The sequence below is a fragment of the Saccopteryx leptura genome, chromosome 2, assembly GCF_036850995.1.
Source record: "Saccopteryx leptura isolate mSacLep1 chromosome 2, mSacLep1_pri_phased_curated, whole genome shotgun sequence".
In the NCBI taxonomy this organism is placed as follows: Eukaryota; Metazoa; Chordata; class Mammalia; order Chiroptera; family Emballonuridae; genus Saccopteryx; species Saccopteryx leptura.
Genome location: NC_089504.1, coordinates 248,202,862 through 248,224,418, shown reverse-complemented (window position 1 = coordinate 248,224,418; position 21,557 = coordinate 248,202,862). Strand labels below are relative to the sequence as shown.

At 53.2% G+C, this 21,557-nt stretch overlaps 1 protein-coding gene across 5 annotated transcripts; it reads left to right on the top strand.

The window, feature by feature from the left end:
* The first annotated feature begins 151 nt into the window (after positions 1-151).
* Positions 152-21,180, top strand: CCDC92 (coiled-coil domain containing 92). 5 transcript variants are annotated; one of them, XM_066371142.1, is made up of 4 exons: positions 152-290; positions 18,116-18,262; positions 18,966-19,007; positions 19,834-21,180. In XM_066371142.1, the coding sequence occupies exons 2-4, from the start codon at positions 18,133-18,135 to the stop codon at positions 20,607-20,609; spliced, it is 948 nt and encodes a 315-aa protein (XP_066227239.1). In that variant the 5' UTR covers positions 152-290; positions 18,116-18,132; the 3' UTR covers positions 20,610-21,180. The 5 variants fall into 5 exon arrangements, with proteins under 5 accessions (XP_066227239.1, XP_066227238.1, XP_066227236.1 ...); XM_066371141.1 differs by lacking the exon at positions 152-290 and adding an exon at positions 352-655; XM_066371139.1 differs by lacking the exon at positions 152-290 and adding an exon at positions 353-638.
* The last annotated feature ends 377 nt before the right edge of the window (positions 21,181-21,557 follow it).

Below are 21,557 nucleotides of genomic sequence, written 5' to 3'. Positions count from 1 at the left end.
CTCACCGATGCCCCCGCCCCTCGGTCGCCCGCGCGCACCCTCCCCCCAATCCCAGGCTGGTCCCGGGTACCCACCCCTCAACCCCGCCGCGCGGCGCGCGCGCTCCCGCTCGCCGGCCTCGCTCCTCCGTCCCCCGCCCCGCCCCGCCCCGCGTTACCCAGGGCAACCGCAGTGCAGCCGCACCTGAGCTGTGCGCCTGCGTCCCACTAATCAGACCCTCCCTCCCCACGGTGCGCTCCCCTGCCCCGCCCCAGCTGCGGGAGCCGGGGGCGTCGCCCCCTCCCGGCCAAGTGAGTATCGATCGGCCGCCCCCGCCCCGCCGCGCAGACACAGACCCGCCGCCGCGCCGGCGCCTCGGCCGCCCGCCCCGTTTGCACGGCCTGGCCCCGCCGCCTTGGCCCCCGCTCCCAGCGTGCACCGCGGCGAGCGCCTCGGTGAGAGCCGGCGAGATGCGCTCGGCGGGCGGTGCCCACTGACCTCCCTCGGCGGCTGGCCGGGGCTGGGCCGGAGCCGAAAGCCAGCCCCGCCCGCCGCGCCGCCCCGCCCCGCCCATGGGCCGCCGGCCCCCGCTGCCGCCCGCCCGGAGGACCGCGCCTAGGGGGGTGCCGCCTGCAGGACCGCGACGGCCGTGCCCGCAGGTGAGGCGGGGCCCGAGGTACCACCGGGTCCGGCTCCGCTCACCTGGCGGTGCCTGCGCGGAGGCTCGCGGAGCGGACGGCCGGGAGCACCTGTCGAGACAGGAAATCACGGAGATTATTTTCTAAGCCCTCGCTGCCGGGGTGAGGGGTCCCCCGTCCTAGCCCCGGGGCGCGGGGGGGGGGAGGGTGTCCACTAGCAGGAACCCTCCCGGCGGCAGACCAAGTGCTGGCAAGGAGGGCAAACGTGAGGTAGGCGCAGCAATCCCGCGCCGGCCGCCTGCGGGGTCTTCCAGCCGGTTCTGCGGAGGGGGATGCCCTTGCCAGGGCTCCAGTCCAGGCTGCGGACCGGCCGCACCACGCACCCAAGCCAATCGGATGGGGCGGGAGAGGCCAGCCCAGGGGCCGCTCGTGCCAGGCCGGGGTGGGATTGTCGGGGGAGGGATCCGCATTGCAGGTGCACCAAGAGCGCCCGAGGGCCTGGCCCGGCTTTCACTGGGTTGCTGAGGGGAGGAGGCCCTCTCAATCCACATCGCCTTTTCCAATGCGCCTTACCACCCTGGGGACATTAGAGACCTTCTCCGATAAGTTACAGTGTCTCCTGTGCTGATACCCCTGGATGTAAGTACTCTATTTTTCTGCCTTTTCTTGCAACTTTGATGGGGGCTCTAGTTGACCTTAACGGCTTGTGATTCGTGAAAGCAAGGGGGGAAAAAACCTCCTATTGTGATTCGTGAAAGCAAGGGGGGAAAAAACCTCCTAGACAGTCAACAGTACGGTGGCTACCAGAGGGAAAAAGGGTGGAAGGGAGGTGGGAGGGGTAAAGTGGGGGATAAATGGTGATGGAAGGAGACTTGACTTGGGGTGGTGAACACACAGTACCATATACGGATGATGTATTGTAGATTGGCACCCCTGAAACCTATATAATTTTATTAATCGTTGCTACCTCCAACGAAATTTTAAAGAAGAAATTCAGCATAGTGTAAATACGTAGCAGAGCTCCAGGCTCGGCCACAGAGCTGCCTGGGCTACAGTGAGTTACTACTCCACTTTACTTAGTGTAGGCGTTCATTCGTGCTGACCTGAATTGCTTACCTTCAAGCTTTGATCATTAGCAGTATGATCTATTCCAGTAAATAACAAAAATGAGGCATCCCGAGAAGAACTATCATCATGCACTGTAATTTAGGTTGTAGCATTCGGTTTGGTAACAAAATAGAAGTAAATGTTACGCATTTCCAGAAACCTACCTGTAAGAGTGTTAAAGCTAGAATTGCCGGGAGATATATATATATATATATATATATTTTAAAGACTTTTAAGTTCAAAATTTATTTAAAGGGCATTACTATTGTTTTATCAAGTGATTCTTTTTCACAGTCAAGAATTCGCCTGTATTTTCTTGCCATTGAAGTGTAAGGAGAAAAATACTAACGTTTAAAGTGATATTTACCTCCGAAGATGTTTTTGAATTTATTTCCTTTGGCTAAACGTTCATCTTATGTGACATTTTTGATAGGTTTTAAGGCTTATATATGATATATACATGTGTATATATAGTGGTGTTTACATATACATACACCCTACTGAGAAACCTTAAAATAGTTTTTATTTCTTCTCTGTACGTGTTATACTCAGTAAATTTAGTTGTTATATTTAAAATCTAAAGTACAGAACAATTACCTTGTATCAGACTTATTGTGGCATGTGTAAATGCATCCATCTAACAAACATATTTTATGGAAATTAGATATTTTTACTGTTCATTCTTTTTTTAAAAATGAAATCTTTTCATTACAGTAGAAGATCGTTTATTTGGGTTCTTAACTCCATCTGTTATTTGTTGGTTAAAATCATTTTATCGTCACCATTACTTACTTGGTGCATTTGCAGCAATAATAGTGTTAGTGATTGTTCATGCTTTTAAGAAATACAGTAGTTACTTTTAGATTACAAAGCATTTTCTCATTTCTGGCAAGAAAAGACACAGGCCTGTTTTCTCCTGTAGGGAACAAGATCAGCCATGAAAAGCTCCTAATGTATAGTGGACACACATGTTTATTAACTAAGCTATGATTAATGTCTACTGAATTGAATAGCTTTCAAGGACAGCCACTGAGTGCCTTTATGTGCTTCACCCACCAAAGGTGCAGTAAATGTTTCACTCAGATTGTCGCTCCAGACTAGTTAGGTAGGTGCCAGAAATGACACCAATTTTCACATCTCCAGCTTTGATGCTCAAACCTGCAGAGGTTGGAGCAAGGAAGTAGAATGTGTCCTGTCTCCAAGTATTTGGGGCCTGGCATACAGCAAAGGGATTTTGTGTATTTAGAGTTCATTTCCGAGTACAGAAGAGGATGGGTGGTACTTACAGTAACAGACTTACTTCCCTTTGACATAAAAGCAAAAGTGGCTTACGAGGAGAGCAGTGGGAAGAAGGGGCTTTTCGTTCCATTCCCTTCAGCGTTTCTGGATTAGCTGGTTCCCGCTGGGCCGGAATGGTGACTAGGAGGCATCACCCCACTGTGGGAGTGGCCTTCTGATGGGGGCACCTTGGAGTCCAGCAGGAACTGGGTTGGAGGGCATCGTGGTTCTTCTGTAGTTATGGGCATGTCAGCATCCTCAGACACCTGTCCAAACCCTGGGAAGATGTTCACTGAGGGAGAGGCCAGCCTGGTACCGAGGAGGATTCTAATCCTCCTTTGCATTTGTATGGGCTGTATAGGTAACAGTGTTCTCACATTCAGTGTTTTGCTTAAAAAAAATTCTTTAATTATATGTGACTTGTATTTCTTCCTGTGGCTTCTGTTTTCTATAATAAACATTTAATCAAGAGGAAAATTACCTCCGGCTCTGAAGGCAAACAGAGGAGTCCTTTTTAAAGTTCTTTGTAGAAATAGAGTGATGTCAGTCATTCTTCTCAGAGTCAGCAGATTGGGAAGGTGAATAGATTCTTTTCTCTTGGCTGAAATTTTTTTTTTAATACTGATTAAAGGCCGATTCTTGTGCTTGCTCTGCATTTAGTTTCTGTTTATTCCATTACTCAAGCCAGACTCAGATTTCACAGCAAAAAGCCCAGTTGTATCCACCTCCAGTCGGTTGTGTTGAACTTTCTCAGTGTGCTGCGTGGCGTTTGCACACGTGTGGGCAGCTGCAGCTGAGGCAGCGCAGGGAGGAGTGTGCAGGGCATGGGAAGACGGGAAGGAGAGTTTTGTGTTTGGAGAAGATGTTAGATGTGCCCTAGTTGTGCTAATCCAGTCCTGGGAACGATAATTTATCAACAACAGGAATGATGCTCTATCTGTTATAACAAAGGTTCGGCTACTGTCAGTTACAAGAGGCGTGTTAAGTGTGTGTGTGGGGGGGTGTACTCTGTGGCCCAGGAACCAGCAGAGTGTCCTGTGAGCAGCGGAGCCCCTAGTACATGCTTTCCGCGCACGCACGATTTCAGTGGGACAGCATTTGACCTCTGGTTTAGGAAGATGTGTGTGTGTGGGGGGGGGAGTTCTGAATTAATGTACTTATTTTTTCTAACCCTTTTAAGAATAGTTCCATGAGTTTGTCTCCTACTTTTGTGCCTGTTGTCCACCACCTGAAGTTGGGTGTGATCATTTCGATTAGACAAAGACTCTCAGACTTAGTTTGAACAGGAATACATTATTATTTATACTTTATGCATGAAGGGAAAAGATAAGAAGAGTCAGTTCTAGCCAACTAACAAAGAAAAAGAAAACCAAACACATTTTTATTCCTTCAGAAACAGACAAAACCAGAGATGCTACAGTAATTGTTGGATAATGTATTTTCTCAAGTAAGGCAGTGAGTAAGCAGCCTTTTTAGAGGTTAAGGATTACATTTTATAGCTCCTAGCTACAGTCTCTGAAGGCACTGCATAGATGTCTTTGAAGACGTCTTTGTTCATCAGAACACAGGAGTTTATATTTTGATGCTCCCATCTCCACACTGACAAGCAGACTGAGATTGATACTTGCATGGATTATTCCCAGTTTATCAGAACTAAGTTTGCGAAGCATGAAGCGTCTGCTCGTCTGTGGCTGGAAGAAAGAGGGAACAAGTGTCCTCCTTTTCTTCGAGCTCCTTGCCATGAGCCACATTCCCGGGACTGAGCGGTGGCATTCCGCCACTTAGCACAGAAGAGCACACCTGAGCTGCTGAAGTCTGACATCCAGGGAGATGGAAGAGGCGGAACACTGTGCGTAGTGCATGGGCTTTGCAGTGGTGATGCTCTGCTGCTTGGCGTTTTCTCTGTCGCCTCCTTGTTAGCACTTAAGACAGGGGTCGGGAACCTATGGCTTGCGAGCCAGATGTGGCTCTTTTGATGGCTGCATCTGGCTCGCAGACAAATCTTTAATAAAAAATAATAATAATGTTAAAAATATAAAACATTCTCATGTATTACAATCCATTCATTTCCTACCGCTCAGGTTCATGGTTGCGGGTGGCTGGAGCCAATCACAGCTGTCCTCTGGGACAACACCATTTTTATTGGATAATGCGTAAGGTACACGGGTCATTGTATGACTCTCACAGAATTACATTTTAAAATATGTGGTGTTCTTGGCTCTTTCAGCCAAAAAGGTTCCCGACCCCTGACTTAAGATGTTAAATTTAGATCCATGGAAGAATCGTTCCCTCTTACTCCTTAGATTTCCCTCCCAACCTGTTTCCAGATGTGCCCCGTGGCCGCCTTACTGACGGTACAGGGAGAAGGGCTGTGAGGCAGCCATCCTGGGGGCCCATTTCTCATGTCGCATGGCTTCCGCATCGCTGGTGCGTGTGAATTATAACTAGTGAGCAGCACGCCCTGAAAAGGCCGTCTCTGGTGTCCTGTGAGTGAGAAGCAAATGAAGAAGGGTTTGCTGTTCTGTTTTGACTTTTCTGTTCCCAAAGACAGGAACGTAGCAGACTTCTCATGGATAGCCCCTCTGTCTCAAGGAGGGGTCGGTCTTTGTCTTGGACAGTGAATCCCCTTTATCTTTGGTTCAGTCCTGGTGACCAGACCAGAAGCTGGGGTGGGATGGGGCGGGGCAGCAGCTCTCAGCTCACTGCCCTGCCCGAAGGCACTGCCTCTGGGGCGAAGTCAGGCTGTGTGCAGGGAGGACGGCTCTGTGGCCGTAGCCGTGGCCGTGACTGAACGTGACCCGGCTCAGCTCAGCAGCATGTGCTGGCTTTCAGGAGAGGAACTCGTTCCCACTGAGAAAGTGGCCAGGCCTGCTTTGACAGAAAGAGGGTGTCCGGACAGTACGCCTGTGGTGCTGGGGTCTGGTTCAGAGAAGAGCAAAAGCCAAACTGTGGTTAGAGGACAACGGCGGGATTTTTAGTCAGAATAAGTGAAGCCTTTCTGGACACAGCTGGGTTGAGGGCCGTGTGGAAGTGCCACCCCGTCTCGTCCGCGGTTGTAGGGTGGGACTCAGAGCAGTTCTGGGTGACCGTTGACTAATTGTAGAAGCCGCACTGACTTCTGCCCAGCAGCAGGCTGTGGTTAGAGCAGAGCACCTTTGTAAGGAGGCCCTGGACGCCATCACAACCTTCCTTCTCAGGTCTCACCACAAACATGAAACTCTGGTGAGAAGCTGATGATCCGTCCCCGGGTCTTAGAGGGAAAGGGAGTGAACTTGTTAACCGGCCAGGCCGGTATCTTCCCCGCAGAGATGTCCTGAGCCCAGGGCACACTGGGTTTGTCACCGCAGAACTATGCAGTCCCCACAGGAGGCGGCAGTGGTTGTGCAGGCTATAGGGCCCGAACGGGAATGTAGTGGCCCAGGCTTCTGGTACCTGTGACTGCAGTGGTTGATACCCCCCCCCCCCCATCATTGCTCCTAGTAACAGAACACAGCTTCCTCTGGCACATTAAAGTTCTGCTTGGGGTGGCGGGTGGTACTCAGAACTCTTATAAGCCTCCCCCTTGCCAGAATGGTTGGGGACATGCTCTCTCCCTGCCAGGGACTTACACCACCCCAAAGGGACACAGGCAGGTAAATAAGGAAGAGCTTCAGGTGTGGTAGTGGGCGGGCCTTCATGGACTCTTGTTCCCCTGGCCCCATACAGGATAGACCTAAGGACTTAATTATTCCACCCTGTCTTTGTTTTTAATCACTGTCTCCTAGCCCCAAATAAACCAGAGGCAGAAAGAGGCCTGAGCACACAGTGAGCACCTCAGAGCAGAGGCTGGCTTGGTCTCTCTCTTCTAGCTGTGTCTTTACAAGGAGGATTGGTTGCCCAGCCTACTATAAACAGGAATTGTAAATTTCAAAAGATAAAAAAAAGAGTCACTGATGATGTTAAGCTGACGGCTGTCACTATAATCCCTTGGTAATGTGAGTGGTTCCCAGGCTTTTAGGAATTCTAAAATTAAAATAAATTCTTCAGATTGAATAAAAGTTTACCTTTGCAGAAAACTCGCATTGTCCTCATTTTTCTCATTTCATCACGGACCAAGAAAAGTATCCTCAAAGCTCGGCGCAAGCGCCTCCTGAATTCCCGAGTTGCTGCCCGCCACTGAAAAGTTCTTAAAGCGAGAATTTGAGCCCTTTGTTTACATGAGACGCGGCCACAGGCCGGGTCTTGTGCTGTGCCCCAGCGCCTGACAGAGGTCGCTTCACCTGGTGTAAGCTGCATCCGCTGAGGTCCTGTGTGTTCTGAGCAAGCCGACTCTCTCCTTCCCACTGGAACGAAACTTTCACTTTTCCACAGCTCGACAGGTCTCTTTTATCTGAGATCATCCCCAAAGGCACACGTGCACTAGCTGCTCCCTTCTCTGCTTGTTCCCACGGCAGATGGGGGACTTTTCAAGTGCTCCCACACGCACCATCCACGCTGCACTCTGATGGGGCTGCTGCATGTCAGAGCAGAACGCCAGTGCTCACCACCAACTCTCAGCTAGGAACCCTTTCCCAATGGACCAGTTCCAGTGACACAGGGGAAGGGGGCATTCCTTCTACATGTGGTGACAGGGCAGGGGACAGACAAGTGATCTCTTGTGCTTACGAGGTTTATATTCTGGTAAGGTAAGACAGCTAAACACATGACCTAACTAGATGGTGCTGACCGCTATGAAGATGTGAGATGGGATGGTATGACGATAATGACAATAATATTAGGTCATTCCTGCACAGCAAGAACAGGCCGCAGCAGACTCCACGGCAGCATATCTGGGAGCTGAGGACACGCATCTGGGTGTGACTCTCCATGCTGGAATCATTGCACGCAGTTCCAGGCGCAGTTCTGAATGCTTTCAGGCTGTGTTGCCCAATGTGGTAGCCCCTGGCCACATGGGTCTGCTTCAATTTCGATTAATTCAAATAAAATGAAAAAAAAACCTGGTTTCTCGGACACAGCAGTGACGTTTCAAGTGCTCCCATGGCGAGCGGCGACTTGATCAGACAGCAGGGAGCAGAATGTTCCAGGGCTGCACCAAGTTCTGTTGCAGAGCGCCTCTTCAGATCAACTCCCTCAGTCTTCCCAACGTGCCCGAGAAAGCGATGCCATTTTCCCATGCTGCAGATGGGACATGGGGCACGGAGGAGCTGTGCAGGACGTGGCCGAGGTAACAGGAGGCGGGGCCGGGTCCAGGCCTGAGAGGTCAGTCCCCACCCCGCTGTGTCCCTGTAGCTCACGGAAGAGGGCAGGTCACCCCTGCAGTCCTCTGTTGTCTGAACAGGGATGTATGGAGAAGGTCACACCTTGGTGAAATCTTGTCCTTGGATGCTAAAATTCTGAGCCCAAGGTCAAATTTTTTTTTTCTGATTGAAAAGCTAGGCCTGTGTGGGCACAGTTTCTCCCTCCTTATAAAGGGAAGAGGGAACCAGGAAGCACCAGGAAAAGACCAGGTTTTGTGTGTGACCTCAATAAGGCAAGTCATCTGTTACTTGTGCCTCAGTTTCTCAGTACGTCAAGTCAGAGAGACTGCACGCCCCTGCCTCATCAAGCTGTCCTGAGGGTTTGCCAAGATGTGGCATGGGTGCCCAGCACAGGACCCAACACATGCTACGCTGGCTAGGTGGCAGCTGTCGCCATTGCTAGCAGCTTCACTACTGCTCTGTCTGTCATTGCCACACCAGGATGGGACGACCCAGAATGCACAGTGAACCACCGGAACAGACACCTTCTCCCCGAGCTGCCACGAGACCTGGTTCCAAACACCACGCGTTTGGGATGGGGGAGGCACCTCAGGGAGGGCCGAGGAGGAGAAGGCCCCAGCCTTCGGAAACAGATCTGCATTCAGCTCACGCCCTTAGTACGTGTAAACCCGGTCAAGTGGCTTCCTCCTCTGAGCTCTAGTCCCTTAAAAAAAACGGGACTTGATCTTACCGCACCTGTGGGATTGTTTCAAGAACTACGTGCTCGTCTGTGAGCCTGGCCCGTAGATACTTGGTAGTAATAGTCATCATTACTATTCTTATGGGTGATTTTTTAGCTCATGATTTTTTTAAAAATGCCTTTGAGTGTTTTCTTAGCTAGACACAGAGCCCATGTGAAGGCCAAGCTGGGAAGGCGGGAGGGAGGACCGCTCTGCAGCACTGCCAGGGTGCAGTGCAGACTGCGGGGGTGGCACCTGGGGGAGCAGGGCCGAGCCGCAGGCAAGCCTCCCGGGGAGCAGGCAGCTGCTCCACCCTCTCCCTCTCCTGCAGCCAGCAGGCAGAGCAGCTGCCCATGTGACCCCAGCGACCGTCCCACCCATGATGAAAACTCAGAGGAAAAACAAATGCCACCGGCTCCCAAAGGACCAGGGGACTTCACCAGAGTTGGACCGACCAGCAGAGGCTGACACACCCAGCCTAAGAATGTGGGACCTCCCATGGACAATCTGGGCCCTCTAAACCAAAGCACCCCAGTCCCTGGCAGGCAGGTACCTCGGGTGTTTAGCATTAGAAGCATCTAAATAAACGTGGGCCCTGAAAGGGTCATTGTCAGTCCTGTCTTGGAAGACAGAGATCCCATCAAAGAGAAAAACAAAACAAAGCCCATGTACAGAAGGGGAAAGTGACAAAAGTGCAAATGAGAAGCATTGACCTTCCAGGAGGTAATGGATGGGACGGAAAAGGCAGACTTGCACCCCATTCTTTGGAACACCCTGAATGTGACGTACAGCTGCCATTCCCTTTGCCCAGTGTCTTCTGCTCTCTTCCTACAGCAGACAGTGTGTGAAATACACCGTTTCCTTTTCTTTGTTTGTTTTCATTTCCTTCTGCTGGGCTAACGTCCAAATGGTTCGCTGACCCAACACAGTCCAAATCTGGTCGCTGGGGCAAGCTCTCTGACAGGACACAGAGCACCATCTCTGTCTGGATCTCAGACCTTCCCCCACGGGGCTTCGTGCGGAGTTCTACCCCCCACCCTGGAACTCCACGCATGATTCACTGAAGGACGAGAATGCAGGATCCTAGGAGTTCTCCCCTCCCCTGACGTCATAGAAAGTCATTGTGAGTGGGAAGAACTTGATGGCAGTCAGCCTGAAATGTCCTCAGTGAAATGTGCCTGGTTCACGCAACACAGCCCAGAAAGCTCACGGAAAGGACATGTCCACAGGTGAATCGTCTGTGTCGGGACGGTCAGGTCACTGGTGGAAGGGCCAGGCAGCCTTAGGTGGGCATGCTAAAGCTGTCAAAAAACCAGTGTTAAGGAAATTAAGATCTGGGTAAATGCCTTCTCCAAAGAATAAGTTTATCTCCTTTAAAAAAAAATCAGCATGCAGGTTGTTATTCCATAGAAATAAATGTCCAACGAAAAACAGTATTATCAGCAGCAGCTATGTAATTACTAAAATTAAGTGCGTGGCCATGGTGACTTCAGTCACTATGTAGACTATTGTTGGGCTATTTTAATAATTTCAAAGATCTCTCATGTCCCTGTTTAAAGCCTTCTGAGTCTGGCCCCGTTTTGTAGACGGGCACGTTAGCAGTGACTTTTTCCTGCTTGCATGCTTGCCTAGCTGAAATATAATGCTGTCCAAGGTGACAGAGCTGGGACCCGGCACAGCTCTGCTGAGTATGTCATAAGGGTAAACTCTTTTTTTCTCTGTATGTGATAATCATCTCAGACACCAGAGAAGGGTTTATCTCTAAATATGTTCTGTTAGCAATAATGAAACATTTGACTATTTTATCTTTCTGGAACTAATGAAGGAAATTATGGCTAAATTAAAGTATATAGAACTTCAGTAATTAATACATTTCTTTCCTAAAAACCTACACTATAATTAGACCCACATCATGGATAAAAGAGGCCCTATCCGTTAAATCAGTTGAAATGGTTCATCTGTTTGGCAAGCCATGTGGAGAGAGATTTTTTAAGCAAGCAAGCACATTTTCTCAGCCTGGGAAATACAATTTAGTTAGAGACCACCAAGCACTAAGATTTAAGAAGTTATCTCCTATTTTCATTAGTGTGAAAAGACAGTTTGGCATCTGGATCGCTCTATCTCTTAGTTATATCAACTAGTAGTTAAAATCTGCTGCCATCACAGTCAGACGCAGAAAGGGAAGCACTCACTACTCAGCGATAACCTGCTTGCCTTCCCTCCCACTCAGAGGAAAATGGCACGAGGTCAAGCTATCCGTGTGGTGAGCTGTGAGCGTTAGTGTGTCCAAAGTGGTTGGCGTAGGATCATCTGGGTAAGTGACCGGCTTGTCACACCTTCCCAGCAGGCACCTCTCTCTCCAGCAGTAATTGTTTCCGGGTCCATCTCATGGCAGTGAGGCTGCTGGGTGCTCCCAGGAGGGCAGAGCCCTGGAGGCTGCCCGGGCAAGGGCGGGAGGCAGGGCAGGGCAAGCGCAACCCACCCCCACCCCCAGCCACTCGGCCGCCCCCTCCCCTACAGGAGCTTCTTAGACCACCTCTCTGAACTGGCACCATGCCTGCATAGCAACCCTTCCCAGTTGGTCAGGATCCGGGGTGTGGGTGCTCCCGCTTCCTGTGCTGGTGTCCGCCTTGGCGTGGGCATTCTGGCGACCGAGTCACCCAGTTTTCTAGGAGGCCTGGGACACTCCAGAGTTACACGTGGTTCTGAAGGCCAGGGACCTTCTACATTTGCCCACCTTGGCTGGCACCATCCACTGAGAGCCACTTCCAGGCAAACTGCAGACATAGGCTTGCTGTCGTCCCGGGGATGTTCCCATGGCGGGGCTGAGCCACCTCCACCAGTGAATAGACACTTGACATGGTTCTTTAAAAAAGAAGCCACATAGAAACCATTAAAGTCTGAGATAATCAGACTGCAGAGAAACGCAAGGTTAATAACTCCATCACACAGGTCCCCAGTGACTGCCGACTTTCCAGACTGCCACATATCAGGTTTCCGTGTCTAACTGCCAGTCTCGCTAATCGCAGCTATTACAACACAGAAGTCAGGCCACACCTTCCTTAAGAAGGAAATGGCTGTCAGCGTCTCAGGAGTGGCTGATGGGCCTTGTGTTTTATGATGGATAATGTCAGAGCATCACAGGGATGTATAACGCATGCAGGTTGGGATTACTCAAACGTGCGTCATGATCGCTTTCTCCTATCTTGGGGACACTAGATTGTTACTTTTGTAGAAATTGCTTTCCCGTTCATTCTTTCTGGTTCTGGTGAACTAATCACAATTCCAGCAACCCAAGATGACCCTGGAACAACATAATTAAAACATATGATACCACTCTGTTGGTGGATAGTTAAGTGATTTATATTTTTCTGAGAAAAATCGCTTTGTCAGTTTTTCCTGACTATAAAATAATATGTGTTCAACATTACAGAAGCTTTTTTAGGTCATACCAAAGTAGAATTTAAAAAAAAATTTTTTTCAAGAGAGAGCACAATTTTGATTTGTCCCACTTATTTATGCTTTCCTTGGTTGCTTCCTAAATGTGCCCTGACCGGAGATCAAACCCGCAACCTTGGCGTGTTGGGACAGCTCTCTAACTAACTGAGCTACCCAGTCAGGGCCCCAAAGTAGGATTTTTAAGAAGTAAAAACCACCCCACAATTCACTATCTAGAGATAAATGCTTTTAACGATTTATTGGAGATCCTTCTAGATCTTCTCTGTTTACATATATAAAATGTGATATTCCACTTTGTGTCCATTATTTTTACCAAAATGTTTCTGTACTGATTGTTGAATGCTTACACTTTCTTGAAATGATGTCCTTTCTCTTGGTGCCATCATTATGGGGGATTCTCAAATAGCTTGCCAGTTGAATTTCTTAATTACCCGTGCAAAGAGAAATTGTAGGGTCCTACACCTTGAAATAGTTTGTTTCACCATGACTGTTGTGAATGCAGAATAACATCAGTGTTCATTTCCAGAGATGGCAACTGTCCTTTCTCCTAAAAGTGGCTATCTCAGATTTAGAATTGATGGCCTAATTAGCCTGGGACCTTTTTTAGCTGCTTGTAAAGAAGTATGGATTGTTGCACAGTAAGAAGTAGGTTTTCCTGTCCCTTAGGGCACCGCCCAGCTTGGGCTCCGCTTGCTTGCCCGCATGGCTCCTCCCCCTGTCCGTGAAAACGGAAGAGGGGCCAGCAGCAAAGGCTTCACCCTGCTCTCACGTCTCCCTCTCCAGAAGTCACTGGAATGCATTTACCAGCTCACTTCCACACATGAATGATGTTCGGGAAACACCCGAGTGATGACTGAGTAAACACCTGGGAGGTCTGTTTATGTAACCACTGACCAACAGTCACATACAATAATATAACTAACATTTAGTGAGCACTTGCTGTATGCCCGACACCATAAGTGACTGCATTTAGCACTAAGACCAACCCTGTGCGTTAGGTATCATGATTTAGGTGACAGGCTGGCATTCCAATTTGAACCCCAACCGTCCAGCACCTCAAGCTTGTCCATTCTGCTCTATCCCGTGGTGTTAAGCAGACCTTTTCCGGGCCTCCATTTCTTATCATGACATGAAGAGGTGTTGGCATAGCTGATTCCGGGGTTTCTTTCTGAGCCCGCAAACCCGCCTGGAAAACTGTCACCCTGCTAGGACTCATCTCTTCTCCCCTCGGGTGTCAGCACCACACCCATGCCTTTGTCCCCTGACCACCTCCCTATTCTCGATGGCCGCACTTCAGCTCTGCAACCCCAGAGCAGCACAGGGAGGGCTTTGTGCACAAGTTGCAGAGATGCTGCAGTCAGTTGAGAGCCGGGCAGGGCCTGCTGGGCTGCGGACCTTGCAGAAGGCACGCAGACAGGGCGGCGGGCTCTGGTTGTTCTGATGGCTCGTGGCAGGAGAGAACCTAATGTGAGTGGGTCATAACTTATTCAAGGCATGACTCTAAAATAGCTTCTCTGAACTGATCCACAGCTACCACGTGAGTGTGGTGTTCTATTTTTTCAGATACTAAAATTATTACCCTATTTCCACAGGCTTTGTGTGGAGCCAAAGATAAGTCTGCTTTTGCTTGCACAGGAACAAAGACACTCCCCATTTCTGAGTGGTGAGAGCCTTTCCTAGCAAAGCTACTCCATTTCCTTCAGTCCCGGAATGTGGTCCAGAGGCACTCTGAGATATTGCTGCTGACTTGTCGAGAAACTGTGGGGTGAGGTCATGTCCCAGTCAGCGCTGCGGCAGGCCTTTCTGGGTAACGCAGCGCAATCCTTGTTGAGGGCTCCACACAGCACATTAGGAAGTGGTGAGAACTATCTGAAGCCTGGACGTGACACATGAGCTCCGATGTGCAGGATGAAGGGCAGGGGGCTGGGGGTAGTTTGCCAGGAACACTCCAGACCAAGGGAACAAGGTGTGCAAAAGACACCACAAGGAGGAGCGTGGCACATGCCAGGGGGAGAGGGCAGCAGTGTGGACAAGGCACGTGGGCGGGGAGGGGCCCGGGCCAGGGTGAGACAGGCCCACTAGGCAGGGCCTCTGGGAACATGGGGCTCGATCCCCAGAACCCCAGAAGGCTGTGACGTGGTCTGAAGATGAAAATGTAGGCCAGACCTGTGTGTGTGCTCGGGAGACAGAGGAAAAGAAAGGTGTGCGTTTAAGAGGGAAAGTGATGCATCTGGCTCGGGCCCCTCCCCCATGCTCCACCAGGGCCGTCTCTGGCTGCCCTGCACAGCCGTATTGCTGACTTGGCCCCCAGAGAGCTCCTGCCAGGTGGGCCTGGGCGGGAGGAAGAGAGTGTGGCCCGCCGGCGCTCGGACGGAGTCACGCTGGGATCCAGAGGGTGAGGACACATGCAATGCCATGGGCGCCTTACCCATCAGGATGCCCTGCCCCCACCCAAGTCCTGGAAAACTTTGCAGGTGGCAGAGCAAGCCTCGCGGTACGGTGCTTCTCTCGGCCACACTGGGTGGTGAGCAGTGCCTTTCCAGCAGTCGGTTGTCTCCTGGACTGTAGGGAGGAGCCGGCCCTGCCGCCTGGAGCAGGGCTGTCCCAGGCCGATCACGTGGCCCCAGCCGGATGCTGTGCTGGGGGCCCTATGCTCCCATCCCCACTCAGTGGCCACTCGGCTGGGAACCAGGCCACTCAGTTCAGAGTGCTCACGTTTGGACGCAGGCACATTGGAAAGCCTGTGGGTCTCTGCATGAGGTTGAAATCAACCCCAGCCTGGAGCTGAGCGCAGAGGGGCTGCAAGGCTTACAAGTCGTGTCTCTTGATTTATTTTCCCATTGGAAGGGTGCCCCTGCTTTCCTTCAGGGGGGCACTTAGAGCACACACCACATAAGTGATGGGTACGCACTGTGCTTGTACGAGAGCAGAAGGCCCATGAATGAAATCCCAGTATCATCATCTGGGCGTTGATGCCCTGAATGACACAGCGTGACTTCCGAATGAGGACGAGAGCTAGACATGGGCTGTGGTGTCACTGGGCGAGGGTGTCAGCAGTTCTCCGCTCTGGGAGCCCCCCTCTGCAGAACCCCGCCATAACATTTGGAAAGGAAAGCCTTTCTCATGTGTTAATTTTCTGAACCTACGGAGGGAACAGTAAATTAACAGAAGTTTAATACCTGGGAAATTTACCACAGGAAAGAAACGTGTATGTGGCTTAACACCCACCTCCCGAGCAAGGCCACCTGCTCAGCCAGCGTACTGCCTCAGAGATGCTTGTCCCGCTGTGTTTGCTGCAGTTCTTTGGGGAGAAACCCAGCCAGCTATGTGCACTCATGGGTGTGGGGCACGCCCTCTGGTTCTGCGGTGGCGGGGGCCCTGGGAATGAGTCACGGGGAGCAGCCTCTCATCAGCAGCCTCCGGCAGCACGTCTGAGGAGAGAGGAGGGCCGGGGCCCAGGCTGTGCTGCCTTTGGCTGAGCAGGGGACTGGAAAACTGTTGCTGGCTCCCAGCCACGCTTCAGGACAGAACTGGATTGCCTCGAGCCAGGCGGAATGCTACTACACGTGTCCTTGTGCCCCAGAAAGTGCAGAGCTCACTGGCCCAGCTCCGCAGCCTCAGCCCCCAGTACCGGGTGATACACAGCTGAGATGGGGTGAGTGCTGCTGCTGAGCAGACAGCCTGCATTTCTGTCGCCATTCATCACGCCGACCCTTGCAGGGACGGGTCAGGGCGCTCCTCTGTGTTGCCGACTCCCACGGTGTCTTACAGAGGCCAAGTTAGGCCCCTCAGCACCGCCGCCATTTCTCCCTCCAGATGATCTACGTTTCTCACTGCGTCTCCTTGACCAAAGGGAGATTTCTATAGCTTCGTTCAGGTCAACTTATTGGGAGGATTGAGTCACTGCAATGATCACGTGTCACCAGTAGCTAAGGGTCAGAAATGAAAACGTCTCCTTCTTCTAAGGTGACAGCTGCTCTCTGTCCTTGGGATGTCCGTGATACTGTTGAGCTTTTGAGCCAATGAGTGATTTACAAGACTAGTGCTCTAACCCGAGCTATGGAGCCCCAATGAGTGATTTAGATTTCATTTGGAGGTGTGACCTGTGTCCTCAACCTAAGAGGGCCTGTATGGTGTGTGTATGTCCAGCACATGGAGAGCGCCCTGGACAGGTGGCCTCATCTTTCTCGGGCCTTGTAAGTCACACCGAGTGTGAAGAAGGGGAGTCCAACGGCACGTGACTCATGCAGGGATGAGACACCCTCATCCTCACCCGTCAGAGCTCCAGATGGAGTCGTCGGGGCTCCCGGCTTACATGACAGGTGACCATACCGTTCCTATGGCCAGAGCAATGGCTCCTCAAGACGGCCTGCTCATGCTGGGGGGAGCAGCAAGGGTGCGTTTTCATGTCTGTGGTCAGGACAGTGAAGTAAGGAGCTCCAGAATGAGTCCAGGTCAACACTGCTGACTGGCCGAGGTGGTCAGAAGTGAGTCCTTACTTTAGTCCCAACTACATGGGGTACAAGTAGAATGTAATGGCGCGCTGTGGCTGGGAGGGGGTGGCTGCCACGTGGCATTCTCCTTCCTGACCCCCCCCCCCCATGGTACGTGAGAAGCGGGTCCAGGCACATCTCACTTCATGCTGTTAGCTCTGGGCGGAGCTGTCGTGAACTGTCAGAGCAACACATTTGCTCCATGCGGGGTGTGCTGTGGAGTGAGTGTCCGCCCGTGGAAACGAGGCTCGTCAGTGCCACACCCACACTTGGCAGGCTGGCCCCTCGGCTTGCTGGCTCAGCCAGTGCTGACCCCATGCCTCCTGTCTGCCTGACACTGCGCAGGGACCCAGCGATGCACAGGCCAGGAGCGTGCACGGAGAGTGCAGTATGAACTTTGCTGCACCCCAGAGCTGGGGTCGCCCAGTGTGGTGACAGCGCCTGTGTGTGGTCATCTCCAGAGCCGTCCCGCACACATGCCACACACTGGAGGCCCCTTGACAAGTGGGGTTCCCTCCAGTGAGGGCTCTGATGGCAGACTGGGAAAACGCACTCCAGGGTCTGCACTTACGAGTCATTTATAAAGAGATAATGCGCTCTCACCCCACGCATTGTTTAGTCCGGCTGCGCATCTTGAATTACCCTGGCAGCTCTTCCAAAAGCCTGGTGGACTTCACCGCATTCTCGAGTTACAGCGAGGGCAGAGGATCTGAGGCCCCAAGCGAGCACACCGATGACCAATGACTGCAGCCTCGTGGAGGGTGGGGGCAGGGTTTGGGGACAGACTCCAGATGCCTGCTGGCCCTGTGAGGTATTTCTCTGGCCATTCCCAATAAGAACGGGCTCAGCTCTGTGAAATCCAGGGACTTCCCTCTGAGCCCCACCCACTCCTCCCTCCGGCTCCTCACTTGGGCCTGGTCTAGACCCCATTTCGAGGGTATGCTCACCCATGTCTCAGGCACCCAGTTTTCTGTGGAATGGCAGCCGGTGTTGACCTGGTCAGGGAAGTCTCTCGGGAGTGATCCTGGTCACGGTCTGTGGAGGCCAGGTGGCCAGTGGAGAGGCGAGAATTTAGAATCAGGGAGCCCTGAATCTGATGTGTCCCTCTGCACCCGGAGCTGCTGTCTGAGAGCCTGCAGAACCAGAAGGGCAGTGGGCAGACAGCATCCTCCTCCTCCGTGACCCCCCTTGTCTGTTCCCCACAGGTCACCCGGATGTCAGCATGGCAGCCACGAACCTGGAGAACCAGCTGCACAGTGCGCAGAAGAACCTGCTGTTCCTGCAGCGCGAGCACGCTGGCACCCTCAAGGGCCTGCATGCCGAGATCAGGAGGCTGCAGCAGCACTGCACAGGTGCCTAGGGCCGTGCCTTCGGGAGCGGGGCAGGCCACAGAGCAGGGCCGTCATCAGGGAAGCTTCAGGCGGTGGCTGGTCCACCAGGCCTGGGCAGGGGCCCCCTCTGCTGCTGTGGCTGACCACCATCACGGAGACTGTCTGTATGCTGTCCCTCATCCTCTGCCTGGCTACACCAGGGAGGAAAGCTGCAAAGCCCTTCCTTGGCCTACCGTGAACTTAAAAGACCGAAACACGGTGGCTGGAATGAGCAGTGCCCTTTGAACTATGACCACAGTGTAACAGCAAAGCAAGCGGCTTGCTAACTGGACGATGGGGTGTGCTCCTGGGCAGTTTCCGGGCCTCCAGAAATTCCCTGCTGGTCCGTGGAAGGTAACCTCCCCAATGTTGTATGAAGACTATACGCCCGAAGATTATAGACTCTCTAGTCTTCACACAGCATCAGGGTGGTCAGCTCTCTCATAGACTGGCTCTGATCTGCAGGCTGGCAGTTAACACCACTATTCAGAGGGGCCAGGAGGCTCCCCTCCAAACCCCAGTAGGACAGGAACCGCTGATCACTCCTGCCCCTTCTCGCGTTCACCCCTAACCATCCCCCCTGGGCAGGACCCCCCAGCCAGCCGGTTCTGCATGTCCAGGGCTGATGAAACCTCTGAAGTAGACTGTGACCACGCAGGATTAATGTCTGTAGTTTCCTTTTCAGATTTAACATATGAGCTGACACTGAAAAGTTCAGAACAGACAGGTAAGAACTCCATCCCTGGAAGTTAATGATGCACTTCTGGCCCACGCTGGTCAGCCCCTAGCTCTCACTGGTTACACGCTTGGACGGAAACACACTTGCTGTGAAGAGCTGCCTGCGTGGCCAGAGCTCTAAGAGGTAGGGGGAGGGAGGGAGCCAGCGTCAGCCCACAGCCCCGGCCCCCAGGCCCCAGCCCCCGCCGCCCCGAGCAGCAGTGTACAGCTCAGGTAGCCTCCCCAGCCCCGCAGCCTCGCCCGACAGGGCCGCACACGTGAGGGTCCCCTGCTTCCACGGACCCCGCTCTGCTGCGCTGACAGGCTGCACACCCCAGGGGGAGGCCAAGGGCCCAGGAGTGGCCCAAGCACGGTCACAGGTACACCACAGTCTGAGAGACGAGAGGTGACCATGTTAGGGGAGAGGGAGCACCCGACATCCTCTCCCCTCTGCAATACCAGCGTTTCTGTGTTCGACACGGAGGCTCTGGACATCAGTCTCTGAAAACAAGTGCCCTGAGTGGAGCAGGCCCTGAATAAACGTTACCCGAGCAGGCAGACAGACCTGCTGCCAGTTTAAGCCTCAGTACTTGGCGAGGCCAAAAACTCTGAAATTGCCTGTTGTAGCTTCAGCAGTTTTTAAGTTTGGAGGCCTTCCTTTATATAAGAAACCCAAGAACTAGGAGCTGGCAGTGCCACCGGGCCCCGTCTCCTGCCCTGTGGGACCTGGCCACCCAACCCACTGTGGGAGCAAGGCACCCCACACTGCGGCCGCCAGCCCTGTGGGGGACGGGGGGGGGTGGACCCTCAGCCCGGTCCCGTGCCTGTGCTTCTAGGGGACGGGTCCTCCCGAGGCTGCGCACTGCAGAAGAGGTGTGCGGAGCTGGAGGCGCAGCTGGAGGCGAAGGAGGAGGAGAATGCGGAGCTGCTGCGGCAGCTGGAGCAGAAGAACGCCGCCATCGCCGTGCTGGAGAACACCATCAAGGAGCGTGAGCGGCGCTACCTGGAGGAGCTCAAGGTCAAGAGCCACAAGCTGAGCGTGCTGTCGGGTGAGCTGGAGCAGCGCGCCAGCACCGTCGCCTACCTGACCGCCCAGCTGCACGCCGCCAAGAGGAAGCTGCTGGGCTGCGGTGGGGCCTCGGACGGTAGCCCATCGGGGAGCCCCGTGCTGGCCGGCTACCGGCCGGCCCCCCCCAGGGACAGGCTGCCCGAGACGCCCCGCCGCAGGATGAAGAAGAGCTTGTCTGCCCCCCTGCACCCGGAATTTGACGAGGTCTACCGATTTGGGGCTGAGAGCCGGAAACTCCTTTTGCGGGAACCGGTAGACGCCATGCCCGACCCCACCCCCTTCCTGCTGGCCCGAGAGTCGGCCGAGGTCCACCTGATCAAGGAGAGGCCCCTGGTCATCCCACCCATCGCGTCTGACCGCGGTGGCAGTGAGCAGCAGAGCCCCGCCCGGGAGAAGCAGCACAAGGTGCACGTGGGCGTGGCGCACCGCATCCACCGCGCTGCCTCGCCGCAGGCCCCGCCTGAGGTGGAGACGCTGGCGGTCAACCAGGTGAATGGAGGCAAAGCTGTCAGGAAGAACTCAGGGACGGACAGAACTGTGTGAGCCCGCCGGGCGACCTTCCCCCAGGGCCGTCCACGCACTGTGATCACCACTGGGCAAAACTCATCCATCCACACTTTTTTTTTCAATGCATGCCAAATTTTTTTCAGGCCTTTCAACAGGTTACTCCCCTCCCGCTCCACTTGCTGTCTTACTGACACCAAAATGTGATCGTGTCCCTGCTGCAGAATACCTACTTACTAACCGCTGTGGCCAAACATCGGTGCACCGAATGGCTTGCTTCTCGCCTCACTCCGTGTACCTTAGCGCGCTCACAAGAGCGTGGGCCGCAGGCCGCATCGCTACTCAACGTTAATGAGGTCAGATAGCCACATGCCTAATTACCAAGCCAGAGCCCACACACCTGCGGGGCAGCCTGCTCCCTCTCGGGGACCCTGCACCCCGACCTTCCCCAGGGTGGCACCGTGACTGAGCAGCTGTATCTGTATGTCATAGGAACTAAATAAGATGACATCACTCCTCACATCACCACAACCTGAATGTGTGCTCATATTTTTTGTTAGTTTTACCCAAAATGTTCAAGATCCTAACAAACTTTATTTTCTAAACCTGCCTCCTTTCTGTTTTGTGTCTTTTCTTCAACCTGCTGAGGGGAGGAGGAGATGGAGGGACAGGCGTAGCAGGACCTCCCGTAACTGCTGCATTCTTCCCCAGACACTGGGCACACCCAGGGACACGGCCCATGGGGCGCGGTGGGGGGGCTCACCCAGGGACACGGCCCGTGGGGCGCGGTGGGGGGGCTCACCCAGGGACACGGCCCGTAGGGGCATGGTGGGGGGCTCATCCCAGGGACACGGCCCGTGGGGCGCGGTGGGGGGGCTCACCCAGGGACACGGCCCGTAGGGGCATGGTGGGGGGCTCACCCAGGGACACGGCCCGTGGGGCGCGGTGGGGGGGCTCACCCAGGGACACGGCCCGTGGGGCGCGGTG